At 40.5% G+C, this 22271-nt stretch overlaps 1 protein-coding gene across 19 annotated transcripts in view; it reads left to right on the plus strand.

Annotated features, from left to right (window-relative positions):
* TNS3 (tensin 3) overlaps positions 1–22271 on the plus strand; it is a 340704-nt gene that overhangs the window by 183014 nt on the left and 135419 nt on the right. For 13 of the 19 annotated variants that reach the window (XM_007061354.4, XM_027823761.3, XM_043540482.1 and 10 more), the window contains 6 exons: positions 1179–1231; positions 3232–3403; positions 7144–7194; positions 8889–9011; positions 13099–13163; positions 18773–18856. In XM_007061354.4, the coding sequence (XP_007061416.2) occupies positions 1179–1231; positions 3232–3403; positions 7144–7194; positions 8889–9011; positions 13099–13163; positions 18773–18856 (548 nt within the window). The remainder of the gene's footprint in view (positions 1–1178; positions 1232–3231; positions 3404–7143; positions 7195–8888; positions 9012–13098; positions 13164–18772; positions 18857–22271) is intronic. The other 6 variants (XM_027823760.3, XM_043540480.1, XM_043540494.1 and 3 more) reach the window with 3 other exon arrangements.

Genomic DNA, 22271 nt, shown 5'->3' on the forward strand with positions numbered 1-22271 from the left:
CAATTATAAGGGAGTTATTCATAACATACTCCTCTTGCTCATATCATCCCTTCCATGAAACAATTGATAATAGGGAAATATCTTTGCAAATCAATGGGCTTGTACCAAAACTCTGGTTGTAGCACACCAGAAATAGAAATCCAAACTTCAAGTCTTTAAACTCCTCTAATCTTTCTGCAACAATTTAAGCCCTACCAGATATTCTGAATGTGTAAGGCAAACAAGCCTTCATTTTCAGCAGGGGAGCAACTTGTGTGAAGTAATAAGGGTTTGTGTAAGGATTATGACATTCCCTGGTAATATTTAGTACATAGTACATTTCCGTTATGTTTGAAATTATGGTCAAAACAGGCTTCAAACCACGTTATGACATGACATATTTTGGCAATGGACTAGAAATGGGTGGGTGTGGGGGGTGTAACATTGTTTGATCCCATTATTACTGTAATTTACCATTATGTTGATAGAGGAGTATTGTGTGAATTTGTCATTGGGTTGCCCAGGCAGTCCTCTAAAGATAGATGCATTAAGACTATGCAACTCTTGTGATTAAATTCACCTTCCTCTGTGCCTGTAATTGAACACCATATTCTGTAATGAAAATAAAGGCATCCAAAACAGGAATAAATTCATTTTGCTTCTATCGGAGGAAAGTGTATTGGGAGTCCTCTTGTAAATCATTGCTGGTGATGCTGTACCATTTTTGAGGGCCTCATAATAGTTTAAGGTTTCAGAGTAGCCACCATGTTAGTCTGTATTCGCAAAAAGAAAAGGAGTACTTGTGGCACCTTAGAGACTAACCAATTTATTTGAGCATAAGGTTTTGTGAGCTACAGCTCACTTCATCGGATGCATTCAGTGGCAAATACAGTGAGGAGATTAACCAATTTATCTGAGCATAAGCTTTAAGTATCATTTTGTTTGAAGCCATACAAGATGCACTTAGCCACTTGTGCTGGGATTTTCAAAGGATCTTAAAGTGACTAAGCACCTGAATTCCAATGAATTTCAATGGGATTTCCCATTTGCAAGTGGGATTTATTTATTACAAAAGAATTTTCTTACTGTTTTTTTCATAGTGGGAAACTTCATTTTGTGAAATTAAAAACTAGCCATGTTGATTTTGTCTTACCACGGAAATTACTGAGCTGATCACTCTGTTGGTTTGTTTGTTTCAGACTTCCGGCAGTTTTTCCAAAAGCTCATCTTTCTGTTGTGACAAAGCATCACAGTAAGTCTTTCTTGAATGGTTTTGCTGTATTACCGCTCAGTAGTGTTGTACTGTTTTTAATTGCTCTTGTGCATGGCATCTTCTGCAGGTTAAAGTAATATTTAAAGACATTCCAGTTGTTGTCTATAAAAGACATAGGCCATAACATTTTCTTGTTAAGGTTGTAGAGTGATCTTTTACTGGACATATGCAAAATACCAGATGAGCTGAGTATTTTCGTACAGGTAAAACTACCACAAGTCACCTTAAACACTGTATTATTTTCATTTATCTTTCATGCTGCTTCTTCAATACAGCTCTAATTACACAGATCTAAAGGTAGACTGTTTTCTTTAAGGGTAAAATTCACCCTTTACAGAGGGCCCAAGTGGGAGTTAAGTTCTGCACAGACTTTGCCCTGGCCCCTGGGCCTTTACACAGGGATGTCTTTCACCAAAAGTAAAGTTGGGACTCATGAAAGGTGACGGACTGAGAGCACAGAAGTTGTTCATCCAGACTAGACTGCTCACAGGCTGCAGTCCCAGATTCTATCCCACTCTGCCAGTGTGCCTCAGTCCAATCCAGTGAAGGGACCCACCATGAGGGGTAAGAGAGAGTTCACTTTCCATGTCCAGCAAATACGCCTCTTATTATTTGCATCACAGTAGCACTTAAAATGTGCTAGGCACTTTACAGACATATAGGAAGCACTGTCCCAAAGAGCTTACCAAGTGAAATGTTGCCAAGAAGGGTGCCCTTTGGTGGTGGTAGGTTTTATAGTGTGGACACCTGTTTGCTTGGGCTGAATACTGGTAGAGAGCTAGGAACTTCTGACTTCTAGTCCTCCTTCTTCCCTCCAACTTTCAGTGTGGCCTGGAGCAAGTCTGTAGATTAAAATAGGGTTAATAATATTTATCTATCTACTTCACAAGCATGTGAAGAAGATTAATGTATTTGCAGTGTATTGAAGATGTAAAGCTCTAAACAAGTTCTAAATATTATTTAGGTGCGGCTGCTAACTAGCCATTATATGGTAACAACCCTTTTCACTATTAACCTGGGCCAAAGCAGTGAGGAGGAAGGAAAGGATATTTTAAATGTTTTACATACTCTTTACTATGGCTCTTTTTGGTCCATGTTCAAAGCAAATAAATGGTGAGAACAAAACAACATGTGCCATAACTCCCGTGCTTTTTCTGTAGCTTGTTTGGACATGGCATTCAAAAAGGGTGCTTCGAACTCTATTCATTAGAAACATGTGAATAGTTTCTATGGGTGGTTTATGACAGTAAAGAAGAACTTGTAGGCCAAACTATTGGAGAAACTAAACCTAATTTTGACTTCATTTACTCTATTGAAGTTACTCTAAATTCATATCTGTATAACTTAGGGCAGATTTATTAATGTAGCATACATGAGCAATTTTAGAGACCTCTTAAAGACAGAAAAGGAGTACTTGTGGCACCTTAGAGACTAATCAATTTATTTGAGCATAAGCTTTCGTTAGCTCACAAAAGCTTATGCTCAAATAAATTGGTTAGTCTCTAAGATGCCACAAGTACTCCTTTTCTTTTTGCGAATACAGACTAACACGGCTGTTACTCTGAAGCCTTAAAGAAAGAGTGTCTGTGATGCCCCAAAGAAATAGCGAGAGATTATTGCAGCCATGAGTCTCTGTTTGTCTGTAACACCTGGATTTTCTCCTGTTCGGGACAGAACAAATTCAATTGTATTAATTTTTCTACCTTTCCATAGCACTGCACATATAGGCCTGGGATTTTATAGGTGGCACAGTAATGAACTCTCTTTTGGCCAGCTGCCAGTTGCTTAAAGACCTGACTAAATTTTGTTTTATAAGCTGTTTATGAACCGCAATTTTGATGAAAATATCAGGAACCATAAATACTGACTGGTTCCCTAGTATGAGTTCAGGATGAAATTTCTGCTCATTAACTTTCTATTTTCTTATCACACTCAACCCTCTCCCCACTCCCCAAACTGCCACATCGAATTCTTCGCAGAAGTGCAGACTTTGATCACATTATGGAGGAGGGCTATGAACTTGACCTGACTTACATCACTGAGCGGATCATTGCAGTATCCTTCCCTGCCAGCTGTTCAGAGGAAACATATGTGCACAACCTGCAAGATGTAACCCGAATGCTCAAATCCAAACATGGAGATAATTACCTGGTAAGTGCAGATTAATCCTGTTTGTAATTCACCTATGTGTAATTCAGTTTTATCCCTATTTGCTGTATGATGGCTGATCTGATATCCTTAATAACAGAGCCCAGTATTGGCTCACTTACACCAATGTAAGTTGGATGTAACTCCACCAAAGCCTATCTAGTTCACATTTACACCAGTGCAAGTGACGGCAGCCCAGCATTTTACATTCAGTCAAACAAGGAAACAGATGCAACCACCTTCTTGTTGATGGCAAGGCAGTATACTCTTTGAGCATCATGTTCATTTGCAACAGAAAATTTGTAGGGATAGTTCTCACTGAGTAAAACTCGTTCCTACAAGATCCAGATGCCTCACCATGGAATGCATTTTTCTAGCAGCTGTAACTTGGGTTCCGATGATCTCTGACCATCTGCCCCGCCCCCCACCTTGGCTGGCTCCACTGTTGATTGTGAAACAGCACATAAAGGTTGCTGTTAGTGTGATTTGTCTCGTTCATTGACTTGATTTAGATGCATTTTTTCCCCATTACTTATTTTCTATTTAAAAAATCTCTAATGGGTTCCACATGCACGATCTTTTATGATGACCAAAACTGTTGTTCTCTTATGCTGTGTGTGTTTTCTGCTTAGCACATTTAAACCCTGTGGTATCTATCTCTCTCTCGCAATGTGCTTATAAATCAGGGCCAAAATCTCTGCTGTTAATTGAAGTTATTTTTAGCTGACATGTGTAAACTATTAGAATAAATCCACAATTTCAGGAGGGTAAAATTACTGTAGCAGCTAGCTTGCGTTGTTATTCCATCCAAAGAACACCAGCACTCCGCATTCATTCACTCACAACACTTTATTTATCACAACTGCATTGTATAGCAATGATTGCACTCAGGCTGTACTTGCAGTACTACCAATTATGAATCTTTTGTCACATCAACTTTTCTGTAAGAAAACCAGTGGTCTCTCTGACGCAAAATTGTAATGCTTTGCAAAACATTTCACCTAAGTCAATGTTTCAAAGTCAGCCCAGATCAACTGTCATTTTCATGTGATGCTGTATTTTGGTATACGTGAAATAGGTTGGTGGTCTTGGTCCAGCTATATAACTCTTATTAGATGTGTTCACATCACACACAAAAAAAAAAACAGTTACATTTATACTAATTCCATTTTGTGTTAGGAAAGGGCCATAACCTCTCCATAGCTAAGTTTGCCAGCAATTACCAATTGGTTTAGTCTTACTATAACTTTGGCATGGGAAATACAAGTGGTTTGGTTGGAAAATTGGCAGATTTACCCTGGAAATAAAGGAAAATGTATCTGCAAAGTGAAGAAATTTGGCAAGCCGTTTTGCAGTTCTAGTCCATTATAAAATTACCACTTTTGTCTAAGGTTTCTTTGTCTCCCTCTGTTTCAAAAATGACTTTTTTGAACCCCTTCAAATTTTCCATATCGTTTAATATCCTTAAACATTTGCATTCCAGCTATGGCACCAATCCAGCAAAATACTTAAGCGTGTGAATAGTCCCACTGAAGTCACAGAGAGCACTAATGTGCTTAAAGTTAAACACATGCTTAAGCACATTCTTGTGTCATAGAATCATAGAGTTAAAAGGGACCACAAAGGTCATCTAATCTAACCCCCTGCCAAGATGCAGGATTTGTTGTGTCTAAACCATCCAAGACAGATGGTACCAGAGCCTGTATTTGTCGAAATATAAGCAAAATTATAAATGCTTTTTGTTGTGGGTAGTTTTGAGCCCAATCTTCCTCCCTTTGATTTCTTTGTGAGTTATTGGCACCATTCTGCTGTCATTAGTGCCAATGGGAATTTCTGGACATTAATGTCAATGGGGGCCAGGATGGCATATTGTATGTTTGCATGAGCAAGTTATCCTCTATTCAATTGTTGCATATTGGAAAGAACATCGAAGCTTCTTTCATAGTTAACAGTTACAGCCCTCTTTCTTTAGCTCAAGTAGCAGAGACTTGTGTCTTAGAGATCTAAGATGAGGTTCTAGTCCCAGCTCTGCACATCTGTAATTATTATGGAGAGCTGATAGCATCTCCCTAGCTAAGGCTGATTTTGGCCCTACTTTGTATCCATAAAATGTGTTCCAAAATGGTTGAAAAAATAAAGTACGTTTTTAAAATTAAAAGAGTTCAAAATGGCACTTTTAAAATTTCTGCTAAGTGTCTAACTTTTTTTGTGCCCCCCTTTGTCAACTCGGTGAAATCACCTGATATCACAAAATTTCAAACATAAATAGATTTTAGGAACTATCCCCCCAGCAACCTCAGTGATGTTTTCAAATTCACGTACAGTGCTCTGGTAGAGTCCCATGACAATAAGTGTTTTATAAACACTAAAAGATTTTGACATTGGCTCATGCAACAAGGACATTTCAAAGGCTGAAATAATAAAATGTGTAAGAAATTGCCATTATTTGTAAACTAGACATGAAGCAGGAATCACTGGATCTAGGGAGAAAAGAAAGAACCAATAGAAAGGGTGTAATTGTCAGCAATGAATTTTCTAGGTTTAAAAGAAACTATATTGGGCCGATGTATTGCTTGTACATAGTGTAATTTTACTGACAATTTCTTTCCACAACAAGTACTTATCTATCACATCCTTAAAAAACCCAAGCTCTTAAAAGCCAGAAAATGAATAGTTAAGGAATCATAAATCTTATACTTCTTACAAAATAAAAAAAAAATCATATCAGGTACAAAGAAATTCAGATTTCATCATAACAAAAAAACACAGTCCTGTCCCTAAATATTTTTCGTCAATAATTTCAAAATATAAACACAACACACAATCCTTCAGAAGAAAAATACATTATTTCTGTATCATTAGTGACACATATTCATTACTGTCAGAAACAATGCACATGCATACATTATTTCATAGTATATCAGCAAAGTTTTACACTTATTCTATTAAAGTGCATATTGTTGTTAATAGTTTTATTATTTATGTATGTTGTAATACTCCCTAAAAAGTGCTAGGCACTGTACCAACACAGAGGAACAGCATAATTCTCAAGAAAACAACTGTTTTAGATTCTTAATCACTGCCAACTGGTACCTAAATTGAACTAGTTTTAAACTGAACAGTTTCTCTTACATGAAAATATTTTGACATTGAAATAAAGGTAAGAAAAATATATGGCCAAAATTTCCACTTACTTTAATGGGATCTGTCTGAGTGCTCAGTATTTTTGAAAGTCAAGGCACTTAAGTGCCTAAAAATGGACTTAGGAACCTGTCTTTAGGCACCCATTTTTTAAAATCTTGGTCAATTATTTAAAACCAACCAACCAATCAAACAAACAAACAAAAACCTCCCACAATGTAGAAATCAGAGAAACTCATGTAGTCTAATAAGATTGCTAAGCATAAGGCCTAATACTATTTAAAATCTTTCATTATATATACCGGTAATTACTATTATAAACTTGAAAATTTTAATTATTACATATTGTAGGCATTTACTCAGCATATGTAGTTTCCCATTATACTTTCCTGAATTTACTAAGGGAAATACCCTGAATACTGCAAATGCTAAACTTAACCAAATTATTAGCTGAAGTTAGATATCTAAAGTGACCGAAAAATCTGAAGGCCCTCCCCTGTCATTTAACTTTCTTATAACATAATTTGGATACAGTGATTTACCACAAAAGAAATTAAACATCAAGATCTCATACTTTTTCCTTTCTCTTTCTTCCTGAACAGGTGTTAAACCTTTCTGAGAAAAGATATGACCTTACCAAGCTTAACCCAAAGGTATTGGTTTTGATCATAACATTCCTCACTTGCTAGACTTATATACAGCATAAATGGGCTGCCATGAGCCTTCAAACTATACACGCTTTGATGTGCACAATGGGATGACAATTTTAGGAAGAGTTTAGAAAACCAAAGACGCCGCCCCTTTAATTTTGAGTGTTGTGACTTCTTTCATGTCAGGGCTATGCTTTACAAAGTTGTTTCCATTGTTTTCTTTGGCTTTGCACATAAGACCTTGATCCAGAGTCCATTCAAGTCAATGAAAAGATTCTCGTTGATTTGTGTTTTTAATGTCAGGTCTACATTACATGTGTGCCCATGGAATATTTATGGCCATATAATGCTCCTTTGCTATGTAAACCTTAATGTACTGAAATTGATGAACTCACAGTTCAACATAACCTCATGTTTCGTGGATTTGCCTTCCTCTCTTCACAATTGCATCTGTGAACAATGGCAATGCAATTAGCGGAACAAAAGTTGTTGGCATCTTTCTTTGTTCTTCCTCATAGCCTTCCCCCCCCACTCCCGGCCCCGATTTGTATCTTCATTTGTTATAACATTTTCTTTGGAGTGAGATGGGAGGTGTAAAGGGTTGAATATATGTCTGGGACTCGAGCTCATTCCCATATTTAAGAACTTTGGCAGGCAGCCTTCAACAGCCACCCTTGGCCCATACCATCACAGACCTACGGTCACAGCAGCAGCACAGCGTTGTTTGGACCTAGCAGGGGTTCAGATTACTGCCGAGAAAACACAGTGAAGACATTTGAAGTCTGATCTTTTAACACACAGGCAGTTTTTATCACGTTAATGAATGCATAGGATTTCATTGGCTTACTATTTTTGGAATGTGAACAAGATAAATGCACAGATAATGATGAGAAGTTGACCAAAAGAAAACTAGTTCCTTTAAAGATAGGAAATACAGGTTATTAAGAGAGCTGGGCAGGAAACAGTTTTCCCATCCCAGGAAATTTTAAGATTTTGAAATTTTTTCCTGTCCCAAATCAAGAAGAAAAGTCTGACATTTTCATAAATCAACCCCTTTCCCCTCTCCCCTCCACCACCAAAAAAAAAAGTTTGGATCAATCAAAACAGTTTGATTCAACAATTTCTAAAGACTTGTATTTTGACCTTTTATTTTATTTTATTTTGTTTTATTATGTTTTATTTTTACTATGAATTAACGTGAATTTCTAAACAAAAACTAATTTTGAACCAAAAAAACTCCAGAACTTTTATTTAGAAAATGTTGAAGTGGGTCATTTTGACAATTGTTTTAATTTTTTTTTCAATGGGAAATTTCACAAAGCCAACCCTTTCCTACACAAAGTTTCATTTTTGATTAATCAAAATACATTTTGGAAAAAAATTCTCAGTCAGCTCTAGTGTTGGATAAGATTTGTTAATACTTGCAAGGAAAGCTCATGTATGCTAATAATAATAATAATTAATCCCTCCTCCCCCTGCTGTTTTGGGAGGTCTGTAAAGATGTTTTGCTTATATGATGAAAAGGCATTTTAAATAATGAAATATCACCATGGTTCTGTGAAGCACAGATGTTTCTGTTAGAAAAAAGAAGGAACCTTTACCATCATAGCACATTTTGGCGTAGGATTATTGAATACGATAATAATGTTAAAGAGTACCTTGTAAATGGAAAATGAAGTGGTTTTGCTTGATTCCAGATTATGGATGTGGGCTGGCCTGACCTTCACGCACCTCCCCTTGATAAGATGTGCACCATCTGCAAGGCTATGGAATCATGGTTGAACAGCGACCCTCAGCATGTGGTGGTGATCCATTGCAGAGTAAGTGTGCAATGTAGTGAGTGTATATATGACGTTCAATTTTTAATACTTTATTATAACAAGAAAAGTTATAATTAACAGTTTTGCAGCTGTTTTAATGTTGAAAACATAGTGAGCCAGATGCTTAGCTGATATAAAGGGGCCTAAAGCCATTAACTATGCCGAGTTAGACCAGCCAATGCTCTGGCCGGATAAATCCAGGCTTGTGTGCTTAGAAGTAATATGCAGTGAGGTGTATATATATCAAAACTGAACACCATTGTTGAGTGTATTTAGTCCATCTCCTTGTCAAACTTTTGAGGATCCTCTTATAGTATATGACATTCGTTTACTTTAGTGGACTTTGAGGGCACACGGCACCTCACAGAATCACCATAAGTCAACTGAATCAAGTCATTACGAGCACTAACGTTAGATGTCCAAATCTCTATTTAGTTGCCTAAAGTGGGCATTTGGTCACCGAGTTAGACCAGCCAATGCTCTGGCCGGATAAATCCAGGCTTGTGTGCTTAGAAGTAATATGCAGTGAGGTGTATATATATCAAAACTGAACACCATTGTTGAGTGTATTTAGTCCATCTCCTTGTCAAACTTTTGAGGATCCTCTTATAGTATATGACATTCGTTTACTTTAGTGGACTTTGAGGGCACACGGCACCTCACAGAATCACCATAAGTCAACTGAATCAAGTCATTACGAGCACTAACGTTAGATGTCCAAATCTCTATTTAGTTGCCTAAAGTGGGCATTTGGTCACCGAGTTAGACCAGCCAATGCTCTGGCCGGATAAATCCAGGCTTGTGTGCTTAGAAGTAATATGCAGTGAGGTGTATATATATCAAAACTGAACACCATTGTTGAGTGTATTTAGTCCATCTCCTTGTCAAACTTTTGAGGATCCTCTTATAGTATATGACATTCGTTTACTTTAGTGGACTTTGAGGGCACACGGCACCTCACAGAATCACCATAAGTCAACTGAATCAAGTCATTACGAGCACTAACGTTAGATGTCCAAATCTCTATTTAGTTGCCTAAAGTGGGCATTTGGTCACCTAAATGCACGTCTGACTTTCCATCTCTGGGATTTAGGTATCTAGTTTAGATGCCCAAGTTGAAAAGTGGGCACTTTATTGTTGAATATATCATACAGTGATTGCAACGGATAACATTATTCATTCCATTTGGACTAGAATAATATTGTATAGACATAGAGCTAAATTCACAAAAAGATTTAGGCACCTAACTGCCACTTTAGGCACCTAAATCCAAGAATCAGGCCCCATTGACATTCACAAAACTTCATTTAGCTGCTGCTGAAAAGTGAAATAAACTTGCTCGGTGCCTAAATTTGTGAACACCCAGAGAGAGTTCACAGCTAAAAATCACAGGAAGAAGGAGGCATCTGCCTACAGCATGGATTTAGGCATGGAACTCCCTAAGGGGGCGGGGCTTAGTGCACACCCCTCTTGTCAGCATCTCCCATTGGCTACTTTAGACTGAGAATTACCCAGCATGTTGACTTCTGTGAATCCCATTCTGTGGCACCCATCTCTCCCCATTCATTATACAAGGAGCCCGAGCACCTAACTCAGGCTTTGTGAATCCCATAGATTTTCTGGGCACCTAAAAGTTAGATGTCTTGACACTCAGTGTCTCAACACTTAAATTTCTTTGTGAATCTATCCCACACTGCCATTGTAGCCACTGGGAAATTAGGGCACTTAGGACCATCCAGGTCCTAACTAACTGCATAATTGCAATACTCTAATGTGCTGTTACTGTTGTGTAATGTTTTCCCTTCTCAGAGTTTGTTCACTGAGAAGAGAAATAGCTAAAGTAAATAATCCTGAGATCAGAAGTGAATTGGCAGGTTTGTTGATGGCACTCGAGGCAAATACATTTACAGTCTTACTGGCTTTGCAGTGCTGGTATTTGTTGACAGTAAATTAATCAGATATGGGACCAGAACTTGCTTCCATTGAAATCATTCGAAAACTCCCACTGATATTTTCCCCCAGTCCTGCAGTTGATAGCATGTGGGCAAACTTTGTGCCTGTGGGGAGTCCCGTTGATTTCCTGTCATCTGCAGGATTGGAGCCTTAAATGGTGCAGAAATGAGGCCTGTAACAGGGCAGGCTGCCCCAGTAAATGAAGCAGGTCTAGCTCCCCTGTGCCAGAACAAGTGCTCCCATTTGGCCAAGAAAGAGGGTGGGGCAGCACATGGGGCCTATGAAGGACCAGAATCTGAGAGCATGAGATGTGATGAGTTCAGGCTGCCAGGGAGGCGGAGATTGGCAGGAGATGAGAGCTGCCAGAGCCTGAAGGTGTTTCCTAGGGGAAGGCTAAAGGCAGGAGAGCAAGAGTGGTTTAACAGCTGTCTGCTCCGAGCCAGTGAGCCAGGGCTGGAGAACTGACAGCAGCGGCGGCAACAGCGGCAGAGGGGAGTTGCCTGCTGGCTTGTACAGCGATCGGTCTGGGGAACAGAGTGATGCTCCCTGGTGAGGGTGATCTCTCAGCAGAGAGGCTGTGGGGGTTCCTGCTGTGATGACTGGGGTTCAGCTCCAGCTCAGAGGGCTGGGATGGCTGTCCTGGCAGAGGATCTGAAGAGGACTGATGAGGAGCCTAGTTGTGGTATGGAGAGAATCATGTCATGAGATTTTAAGGACTATATGCACTAGAGTGATAAATGAACTGTTTTGAGACTTATGTTTTGGATTATTTGCACAATATTTTTGTAGTAAACTAGCCTCAAAGAAGGATATCATTGAGGCAAGAGAGCCTTATGGGGAGTCCTTGGGTTACCTGAAAGGGAAACTGAGGCAGGCACGTGTCATGCTGCAGCCTGCTGCAGAAGGATGCTCCAGGCAAGGCTGTCTGATAACAGCACCATGATAAAGAAGACACAAAGGAAATGATATCTTCACTACTCTGGACTCATTTTTACACAGATACTTTTCTGAACACAACTGTACCAGAAGTAAAAAGCAAAATATCCCAATGAGTATTTTATAAACCCCTCTAAAATAACTTGATGAATTTCTTCCCTGGGATCTTAAAAGCTTCCCACCACCATCCTTCCTGGATATAGCCAAAATGTGTTGGCTGAATAATCTGGAAGCATGTTAAAACTAGCCAGAATGACTGATCAGTAATTTGTACTGTACATATGTCATGTAAACTATTTAATAAAATTTTGAAACATTATGAAAATACTTCATAAAGACTAAGTTATTATAAATCACAGGTGTCAGAAAAAAATTGTGGATACTTGTCAGAATTCATAGTTTATAGCACATCATGCCAGAAATTTCAAAGTTGTCCAGGCTTGTCTTGGATGAGCCCAAAACAAAAAAGTGATAGAATGTTATTGCTGCTGTTCATAGTTTTCTTTATTTTAATTTATAGCTTTGTCCTGGTATACACACAAAAATACCATGTCTAACAAATACATTCTATGTAAGATGTAGTAAAAAAGAAAGGGAAATAAAACAACTGATTTGTGGGCTTTAGTTCAGGAATCTTTTTTAGGTAAAACTGGAAAAAAATGAATCCACTAATTTCTCATTTCAAATTAAATATAAAAAATCCTGAATTTAAAAAAATAAAAATAAAAAAAGTCCTGCTTGGCTGGCCCACCGGTGATCTGGGCTCTCTGCTCCTGACATGCTACTGGTCAACCAGGAGTTAAGCGGGATTTTTAAAGAGCACCAGAGCAGTTTTGGTACCAATGCTTGTTGAGTTTCAGTAGGACTGGGGTGCCCAACACCAAAGTCTCACTCAGTATTTTCAATGTGGCAAGTCAACTAACTTGCAATTAAAAGGTCTTTAAAAGCCACTGACCACCATTCTCCTCCACCACTTCAACAAAAGACAGGCCTGAGCTCTTGTAGTCAGCAGAACAGCCAAAGTAATACAGAAATATTGTTGTTTGCAACATAGCGTAGGACCTGAGTGAAGCAGCATTCCATCATGTGCACAATGGATGGAACTGATGTCTTTTTCTTACAGCAAAGTCCCACATATACTTATGGTGCTATGTAAATATTAAATAATAGACACTATGATTTCTTTGTCTTCCTACAGGGTGGAAAAGGAAGGATAGGAGTAGTGATATCATCATATATGCACTTCACCCATGTTTCTGCCAGGTAAGAGATGAACAATGCAAATGAATTACTGTGTTTGCATATCTTTCAAGGCTGGGGGAAAACCCTAAAAGTTTCCCCTTAATTTCAGTAACCAATCGTTGTCCGATTGTCACCCATGCCCGTTTCAATCAGATGGTGCTGAAGTGTCTCAAAATTATGCATGATGGATGAGAATCTGTTACAAGCCTTCCTTTTATAAATTTTAAAAAAATTAATGGCATTTCTTTTGACTAGGACCAGATTCTACCAGTTTTACTCATTTAAGTAGTACCTTACTCCATGAGTAATCCCCATTTGAATCTGCCCAACCATATTATATACTTACATGGCTACTGTGACAGGGTCAGGCCAGATGGATGTAGGAGCATGATAGAAGGTAGATTTATTAGCCCCAGCTTAAGTAGGTCTCTTTTCCCTGAGTAAGATAACAATCAGAACAATCAGGAAGTTGCTGGAACCAAGTAAGGCAGGCTAATTAGGACACCTGGATCCAATTAAGAAGCTACCAGAATCAATTAGGACAGGCACGCTAATCAGGGCACCTGGTTTTAAAAAGGACCTCTCCTCAGTTAGTGAGGTGCGTGTGAGGAGCTGGGAGCAAGAGGCGTGTGAGGAGCTGAGAGTGAGTAGGCATACTGCTGGAGGACTGAGAAGTACAAGCGTTACCAGACATCGGGGGAAGGTCCTGTGGTGAGGATAAAGAAGGTGTTGGGAGGAGGCCATGGGGAAGTAGCGCAGGGAGTTGTAGCTGTCACGCAGCTGTTATAAGAGACACTGTAGACAATTGAATCCCCAGGGTCCTGGGCTGGAACCCGGAGTAGAGGGTGGGCCTGGGTTCCCCCCATCCTCCTAAACTTTTTTAGATGGGGTAAGATCCAAGTTACCCGGGAAAGAATTTTCTGTAGTATCTGGCTGATGAATCTTGCCCATATGCTCAGGGTTTAGCTGATTGCCATATTTGGGGTCGGGAAGGAATTTTCCTCCAGGGCAGATTGGAAGGCCCTGGGGGTTTTTCGCCTTCCTCTGTAGCATGGGGCACGGGTCACTTGCTGGAGGATTCTCTGCTCCTTGAGGTCTTTAAACTACAATTTGAGGACTTCAATAGCACAGATATAGGTGTGAGGTTTTTTTGCAGGAGTGGTGGGTGAAATTCTGTGGCCTGCGTTGTGCAGGAGGTCAGACTAGATGATCATAATGGTCCCTTCTGACCTAAATATCTATGAATCTATGAATCTAAACTCCCTATTTGAGACAAGAGGAGGTGAGCTGGACTGTGGGTCCCACCAGAGGGGAAGGTCCCTGGCCTATCCCCCGACCCACTAGGTGTGTCAGCAGAGACTGCAGGGATTGTTCCCCTCCCTTTCCCCATGCTGGCCAGTGATGAGGTTAGCTGAGTGAACGGCAGTTTTGAGCCACTAGCAAAAGTGGCCAAACTGAGGGCTGCTGTGAATCTCTGAGGCGAGCAAATCCGCCAATAAGCGCAGGACCCACCAAGGCAGAGGAGGAACTTTGTCACACTATCATCACTGTAATATCTCAGCATCTCACAGTCTTTAATGGATTTATCATCGCAACAACCCTGTGAGGAAGGGAAGTACTATTATCCCTATTTTACAGGTAGGAAACTGAGGCACAGAGAGACTAAGTGACTTGCCCGGGGTCACACAGGATGTTTGTGGCAAAGCAGGAATTGAACCCAAGATTCCCACAGGCCCCACTAGTGTTCTAACCACTAGACTATCTTTTCTCTTACTGGAGTTACTTCTGGAATAGGTGCTACTCATCATGAATAAAATTATCAGAACCTGGATCTTGGTGCTCCCCATGGGCAGAATTCGGAGGCACGGGGGGTGTTACTCACCCCACACTCAAAACTACACCGCAAGAACAGGGCAGTCCTGGGGAAGATCCACACACACCCTTTCCACCTCCTTCTCTCCATGCCCCACGGCCAGGTCAGAGGCAGGAAGCCAGAGCCGGGCAGTGCGGGACAGCTGCTGCTCTGGCTGGCGCCATGGAGCAGGCAGTCACTGCATTCTCTTGTCTCCTGCTGCTGCTGGTGCAGGGGATTGAAGCTGCTCCTCAGCTCCCAGCCCCCTTTGCTCATGCAGCCGGTAAGAGCCGCCTGGGTGGGGAGACTCGGCTCCATGGCTGGCAGAGACTTCGGGGAACAGGGACCGCAGGGGAGCCCTCCTGGCACATAGCCCCTAGCTACCCCCCCTGCCTGCACCCTGAGCTACCCCCCTTCCTGCACATGGCCCCTAGCTACTCTTCTCCCTGCACCTTGAGCTACCCGTGCCTGCACACAGCCCCTAGCCACCCCCTTCCTGTATCCTGAGCTGTTTTCAAACTTTGTGAGCTGAGCCCCCCACCTTTGAGTTATCATTTTTTGTTGCACACTCCCCCCACCCCACCCCCTGCACACAACCCAGACAGGGTGGGTGGCCTGCTGAGGTGAGCTGGGGGGTAGAGGTGGCGCTCCCTCCATGGACCCCGCCATGTGAAGCTGGCTCAAGCCCCGCTGGCCCCTGCCCACCCAAAATAGAAGTCAAACTACATCTATGACCAAGCCCCTTCCCCACCTTCCCGCAGCCAGAGCCCAGAATATGCCTCAGCTAGGGGAGGAAACATTATCCCTAATTTTCCTGAAGCGTTTGTCTAAGCGAAAACAAAAAAAGTTCTATGAGAACACTTGTATGGTTGCTGTCGTGCCTTTGCTGTCTGGGTCATGAGGGCTCAGTTTTCTAATTCAAGAAAGATTACCTGCAGCCATATTTAACTGGGGTAACCCATGCTCTCTCTAATAGATGTTAAGCTTTGTTCTTACAGATAAGAATAAATAATCCTTTGCAAAATGAGAGTTTGATGCTCAGATCCCTGGTGGCATGACTAGTGAGGATGTATAATGCAAAACACACTGAACATCTGTCTTGCCAATTAAGATGAATTTGAAATGAGAAGGATAATTGCATGTGTATTTATCTATCACTTTAAATAAGTGGCACGTAGTGGGGAGAACACAGCAACTAGCCATTTTTAAAAATGATCACGTATGTGATTCAGCAGTAGATAGCCATGGAAGGAACAGATTTCTTCCACAAGCCTCTAAATCACTTAGTCTATATTGCGCCATCGGTTTTTAAGCAGAACTCCCTAATGAACGGAATAGAAATTCTACATAAAACTTGATGGAACAATAGGTACAGCCTTTAACAAAGAATAAAAAAGAGAGTTCAGTGTTAATCAGGTTGTCTTACAATATGCCATAAAATTTGGCCTTGTTAACACTGGTTCTGCACTTGTAAGGTAACTCCCTTCTCTTCATGTGTCAGTATATTTATGTCTGCATCTGTAATTTTCACTCCATGCATCTGAAGAAGTGCGTTTTTTTACCCACAAAAGCTTATGCCCAAATAGAACTGTTAGTCTTCAAGGTGTCACCGGAGTCCTCATTGTTTTTATGCCATAAAATGGTGATTTCTGTGTGTATATAATGTAATTTAATACCTCTTATCCTAAAGCATTTGACACTATGCACATAGAGCAGCAATGAAATACAATCACCTCCTTGGTGGAGGGCAACAAATCAATTAGTACCCAGCAGCAGGGAGTAGGAAAGGAGGTGAAAATTTTGCCCAGTCCTGTTCTGGAAAGTGCCATGGGATCTTTAACATCAATGAAGAGAAGACAGGACCTGATCCAACATCCATTGAAGGCAAATGGGGTTATCCTTAGTTTTTAAAGTCTTCTGTGAAGACTCAACAGGGCTAAGCCAACTCTGATGGGATTTTAACTTGTGGTTCCATGGGGTCTAGTTACTTCAGACCTTATATACGGATGTTAATTAGCATCAGTCTACCAGATCCATTTACTCTCATATGATGATTACGTATTTGTCCCATATACAGCAAAAAGAGCACAACTTGATACTTGGGAACAAATAATTAGGGATGGTCTCATTTATTTGGGGGCTGGGATCATCATGGTTTTCTGTCTGGTACTTGAGGACCTCGTTTTTTCTGTGCTCTTCTGCCTTCTCTTCCCATATGCCCAATATCCACTCTCATTTTAAACAAAGAATAATAAAACCAAATTTCTTTCACAGCCTACCATTGATGCTCCATAATAATCTACGGGGGGTTCATGGTTGTCTTGCACAAAGCGCTTCTTTCCCAAGGCCTGATTGTTCTGCTTCTGGAGCACACCCTCTCCTGGTAAACCAGATTGCAAGAAACCAGGACTGAGTAAATCCTTAGAATAATTACATGCATGTTAGTTCAGTCAGAACTCTGATGCTTTTTCTTTCTTCTTTTTCTTCTTCTCTCTTCAGTATTAGCTGTTGTAGGTTTTGGGACATAATATTAAGGAGGGAATACAAGTACCCTCCTATGCAATCCACAGAGAAAGCTGTATTGATGGGGCTAAAAGCAAATTGCGACAAGTTGTTCATTGTGCATGCCGGGGGTGGCTAAATCCATTGCATTGCGAATCTTGCATATTCATGTATGAAATGCAAAATCCTGATAATTAAACATGAGAAGTAGGTGCTTTGTCTCAGGGAGGAAACTGCCTTTGGAATGGAATTAAAAGGTGGCAGTGGAAAAACTATCCCAACCTGACCTGTGAGCAGGTGGGTTGGCAATTACTGAAGGCATTTTGTAGTAGTTTGGCACATTTCAAGCTGTAAACCGCAGCATTTCCAAGATAATCCTGTGATGAAGTGGGAATTTTTGGCAATGATTTTTATGATTCTTATGTATGCCTCAGATTTCCCTATATGTTGCATTACTACTCTGTGGGTGGAAAACGAGTGTTTGCTCTCAGGGCAGGCTAAGAGATGTAAGTATGAATGTCGCCTAGCTGTCTGAGCTTGAAGGAGTCATTGGAAAAGAACTGGCTGAGGCCAACCCCATATCAATGGAGAATCCAAAAAGACAATGGCAAATCCAATCACCAGCATATTGACTCCTAGCAATGAGTGACCCAGAGGGAGATGGATTTCTCCATCTCTCAGCAGGGAAGCTCAGCACAATTCCCCAGAAAGGACTGGAGAGGTAGGAGGATAAGAGTTGGCTGCTGGAAAAAGTCGGGGATCTCACCTGGAATCTGAGGAAGGAGGTCAGACCAAAAGAGAGACAGAGCTTGAACAATGGGGTTCACTACAGCTTGGCTGGGCTCTGGGCTAACAAGAATGGACTTGCTTTAACTTTCAGTTCTCTATGCTAAACTAAAGACTCCCTATATTGTGCTCCAGTTGACTAATAAACCCAACTGTTTTGACAACATTGTTTGTTTGACTGCTAATGCTTGGTGAGGTGCATTAATCCCTGAGGAGCATACAAGTCTGTACCAGGAGTCTATCTCAGTTGGACTCACTGAAAAGAGCTCTTGGTGTGTAGTAGGAGAGCAGGATCCCCAGAGGTTCAGTCTAAGGAGGTGGTGAGTCCACATGGCTTACCCTGAAGGAAGAATGAGACTCCTTTTGGGTCTGGCACACTGAAGGGGTTCCTCCAAGAGACTGTTCCAAAGGTGGGGCATAGCACTGATCCTGTGGATCCACAACCAACCCCAAATGGAATAACATGGTATCTACTTCTTTGTTTTGATAGCGCTGATCAGGCTCTAGACAGATTTGCTATGAAGAAATTCTTCGATGATAAAGTTTCAACTTTAATGCAGCCATCCCAAAAAAGGTATTTAACTTGTATCTAATTTATATTACTAAATGAGCAAATGCCATAGTTTCTCCTCACTATCCAGTGGAGGACATTTCCCTGAGATTTTCCCACTTCAACTCTCCACCTTGTAGCAATCTTCCTTGAAGGAGATCTCTCTCTGTTTGGGTGTATTTATATACACATAGGTAATATTTTGGTATGGTACAAAGGTTTCATCTATATGTGTTTGTACTTCATTATGTCTAGGCAGCAAAGCAGTCCCAATACACTTTAAAACCTCTGTAAAAGAAATGTAAACTTGTCTTTTTCTATCTCATAAGACATTTTAGTGAGAACATGATGGAGTGGTGTGATATAACGGTTTTACTGACATTGTTTGGGATGATTTACATATAACATGGCCATCTGAGTCATGACAATAAAATCTTTATATCACACTACACTATCATATACTCTGTCTATTCTATAAGTGAGGGTGAGACATTACTTAGAGCAGATAGTTGATGTTTTGGGATGTGAAATGGTCTTGAGGTATGTGTGTGGACATCTGTGCAATTTAGGATTAAACTAGTGGATGTTTCAGTACCAGAAAAGAAGGGAGCAGCTAGAAAATGCCTACTAGGTAATTGTTATACTCTCATGCACCAGTCTTCATTTCGATGTGTAAAATATCTACACAGGGACTTCATTTGGGATCACTGATTACTTTCCCTTTCATCAGCAGATATGTAACAATTTTAGCACTTTGTTTAAAAAAAAAAAAAGACTTTGTCAGTAATTAAAAAGAACAAAGTCATATAGTAATAATGAAGGTCAGGAAATTTGCTCTGTTTCTGGTTGGGAAAGGCTTTCCCAGTGCCTTGATGGACCTATTCAGTGACCTACACAGCTGTTGTTGACATGAAAAATAACAGTCCCATGAGTTTTTAAATAAACTTAAAAAAAATATTTAGCCTGGGGAGCTCGTTATCCATTCGACTCCATGTCTGCAAATAAACCTTGCATTATTAAAATGTGACACTTGTAAATGGCACCTACAGGAAACAGCGGCATGCACCGTGGGAGCAAAAGGAATGAGACAGTCTCAGTGCTCCCATCAGGATGCCTTCTGCAGTATGAACAGCTCTGACTTTAAGTCTCTCCCTTCTGCAAATAAGTTTCCATGAGAACCAACAGGCCTCACAACAGCATCTGTGACCTGTGCCTCATGGCAGTTGTTACAGCCATGCTGACAGGAAGTTTCAGTAGCTGCTGGCTTGCACGTACAGTGTGTGAGCCCTAAAGCCAAAATAAAATACCTGTAAGATGCAGGGTTTGGTCTGACATGCTCTTCTGGAATATCTGTTTAGTTTCTCCAGGGGCCTCTGGGAGGCACTAATTCTCCTCCTGAATGGCGGAATTAGCTTCTTTGTGTTTTACTACAACATTGCAGTACTCAGTCTGCCTCTTGCACACAGAACATACGAATGCAGGATATGCCATAATCTAAATCTGGCCTCTTGTGCCTCCGGCAATGGTCAATGCTTGTTATTGCAGAGGAAAGTGAAACAACTCCATAATGCCCCTGGCTAATTTTACAACGCTACTTGATCCCAGCTTATCCTCTAAAGTATGCAATTAAATAACCCCATTTTAGCTTGCTTATCTACTAATGTTATTACTGGACATTCAGGTGTCCAGATCCTTACTGACATTCAACTGATTATGAATATATAATCTTAAAACATGAAAATACACACTCACTTTCTACCTACCACATGGCTCAAAAATCTGAGAAATCTCACTTTGGGTTCCAGTCCTGCAGGACTTGGGCAAAATTCTCAGGGGCTTCAACTGAAGTTTTGCGTGAATAGGAACTGCAGATCTGAGCCCTCTATATGTGAAAGCTGAATTGTGTGTGTGTTTTAAGCTTAGTTGTTTAATCTCCTCAAAAATATCAAGTAAACAGCTGAATAATCAGCTATAAACGCAGTAATGAATGCAATGGCAGGAGGATCAGGACTTAAATTAGAGAAGGGGATAAATTTGGGGGTCATTAAGGAGACAATGGGTATGTCTACATCCCAATCACAGGTGTGATTCCAGCTCAGGGTAGGCATGACTGCGTTACCTTTAATCTAGCTAGTGTGGCTAAAATGGCAGTGAAGACACAGTGGTTTGGGCTTCGGCATAGGTTGTACAGGCCATAGGTTGGGCTAGCTAGATTAAAACTAGCATGGCTGCAATCACACCCTGCGGTTACAGTGTAGACGTACCCATGGTGGTAGAAAGAAAAAGGATTAAAATGTGTGCCATCAGTGCAGTATTGTCTTACTCCAGTTCTTGCAGCCAGGCAGATATGATAACCTGTACTTGTGCTGCTGACTGAACAAATACTGCCAGAGAGCCTGGAGGAGGAAAACAAGAAGCAACATCGACCTTTTCTAATGTCATGTCTAAGCAACCCTTGCTACTTGCATTTAAAACAAAACTAATAAAGAAATAATCCCAACAACTCCAGACTCAGGGCGGTAGAACTATCACTGTCAGAGAGAATCACTACAACTGTGATATTACCCATATTGTTGCCGCCTAATTTGCAGCATGTGGTGTGTTAGTTGTTTTTTTAATGATATACTTTTATTCTTAAGAGCAATATTAAACTAATTTAATACCCCTTGTGGCCAAAAGGGGAGTTTGAAATCAGGGAAATCATTAGCAAAATGAAATAATAGAATGTATCTTGCCCCTCCTTGTCTTTTTATGCAAGAGAGACTGCTATTTTTTAATCTTATTCCATTTATGGGATGTGTGTATTTTATTTCTTACAAATTTGGCCGATCTTGGGGAAATTAGCTGGATATTTAAAAGGAGGGAAGGGATATAGCAATCCAAAAATAGGGTACAGAATGAAAAACTTATGTGGGGAAGAAATGCAGTTATAAATTAAAACTTCCCTCAGTGGGAAAGGCAATTACAGAGCAGATAACCCTAGGTCTCATTGACCTTTGCTTTCCTGTGAGGAGGTTCATATCACCACAAGAATAAATTGTTCTTGAACAGTTCCTCCAATGTACTAAGCACAAACTGGCTTTACTTGAATATCAGATATTAGTCCTGCCAGCCATTTGTGTGTTAGTGCAAGAGGGATTGGGAAACTATCTCAGGGTGTTTAGGGGGAATGAAACAACTTGTGGTATGTGTGCACACTTACAAAAAGGGCACCTACTCTAGTGGCTTTATTGATGTGCAGACCAGTTCACTAGGAATTGGGCTGGACTTATTTCACTCTGACTACCAGAATGCTGTCGACTGGTAGCAACTTGAGTCACAGTTAATATGTACTGGGCTGAAAGTGACCTTTACTGGCTTCCTGAGTCACCCACACATCTCCTTTTCAAAGCTGTTAGGTGGAATATTCTCTCCTAAATAATTTTAGTACAAATATTAC

Source organism: Chelonia mydas, chromosome 2 (assembly GCF_015237465.2).
Source record: "Chelonia mydas isolate rCheMyd1 chromosome 2, rCheMyd1.pri.v2, whole genome shotgun sequence".
Taxonomy (NCBI): domain Eukaryota; kingdom Metazoa; phylum Chordata; order Testudines; family Cheloniidae; genus Chelonia; species Chelonia mydas.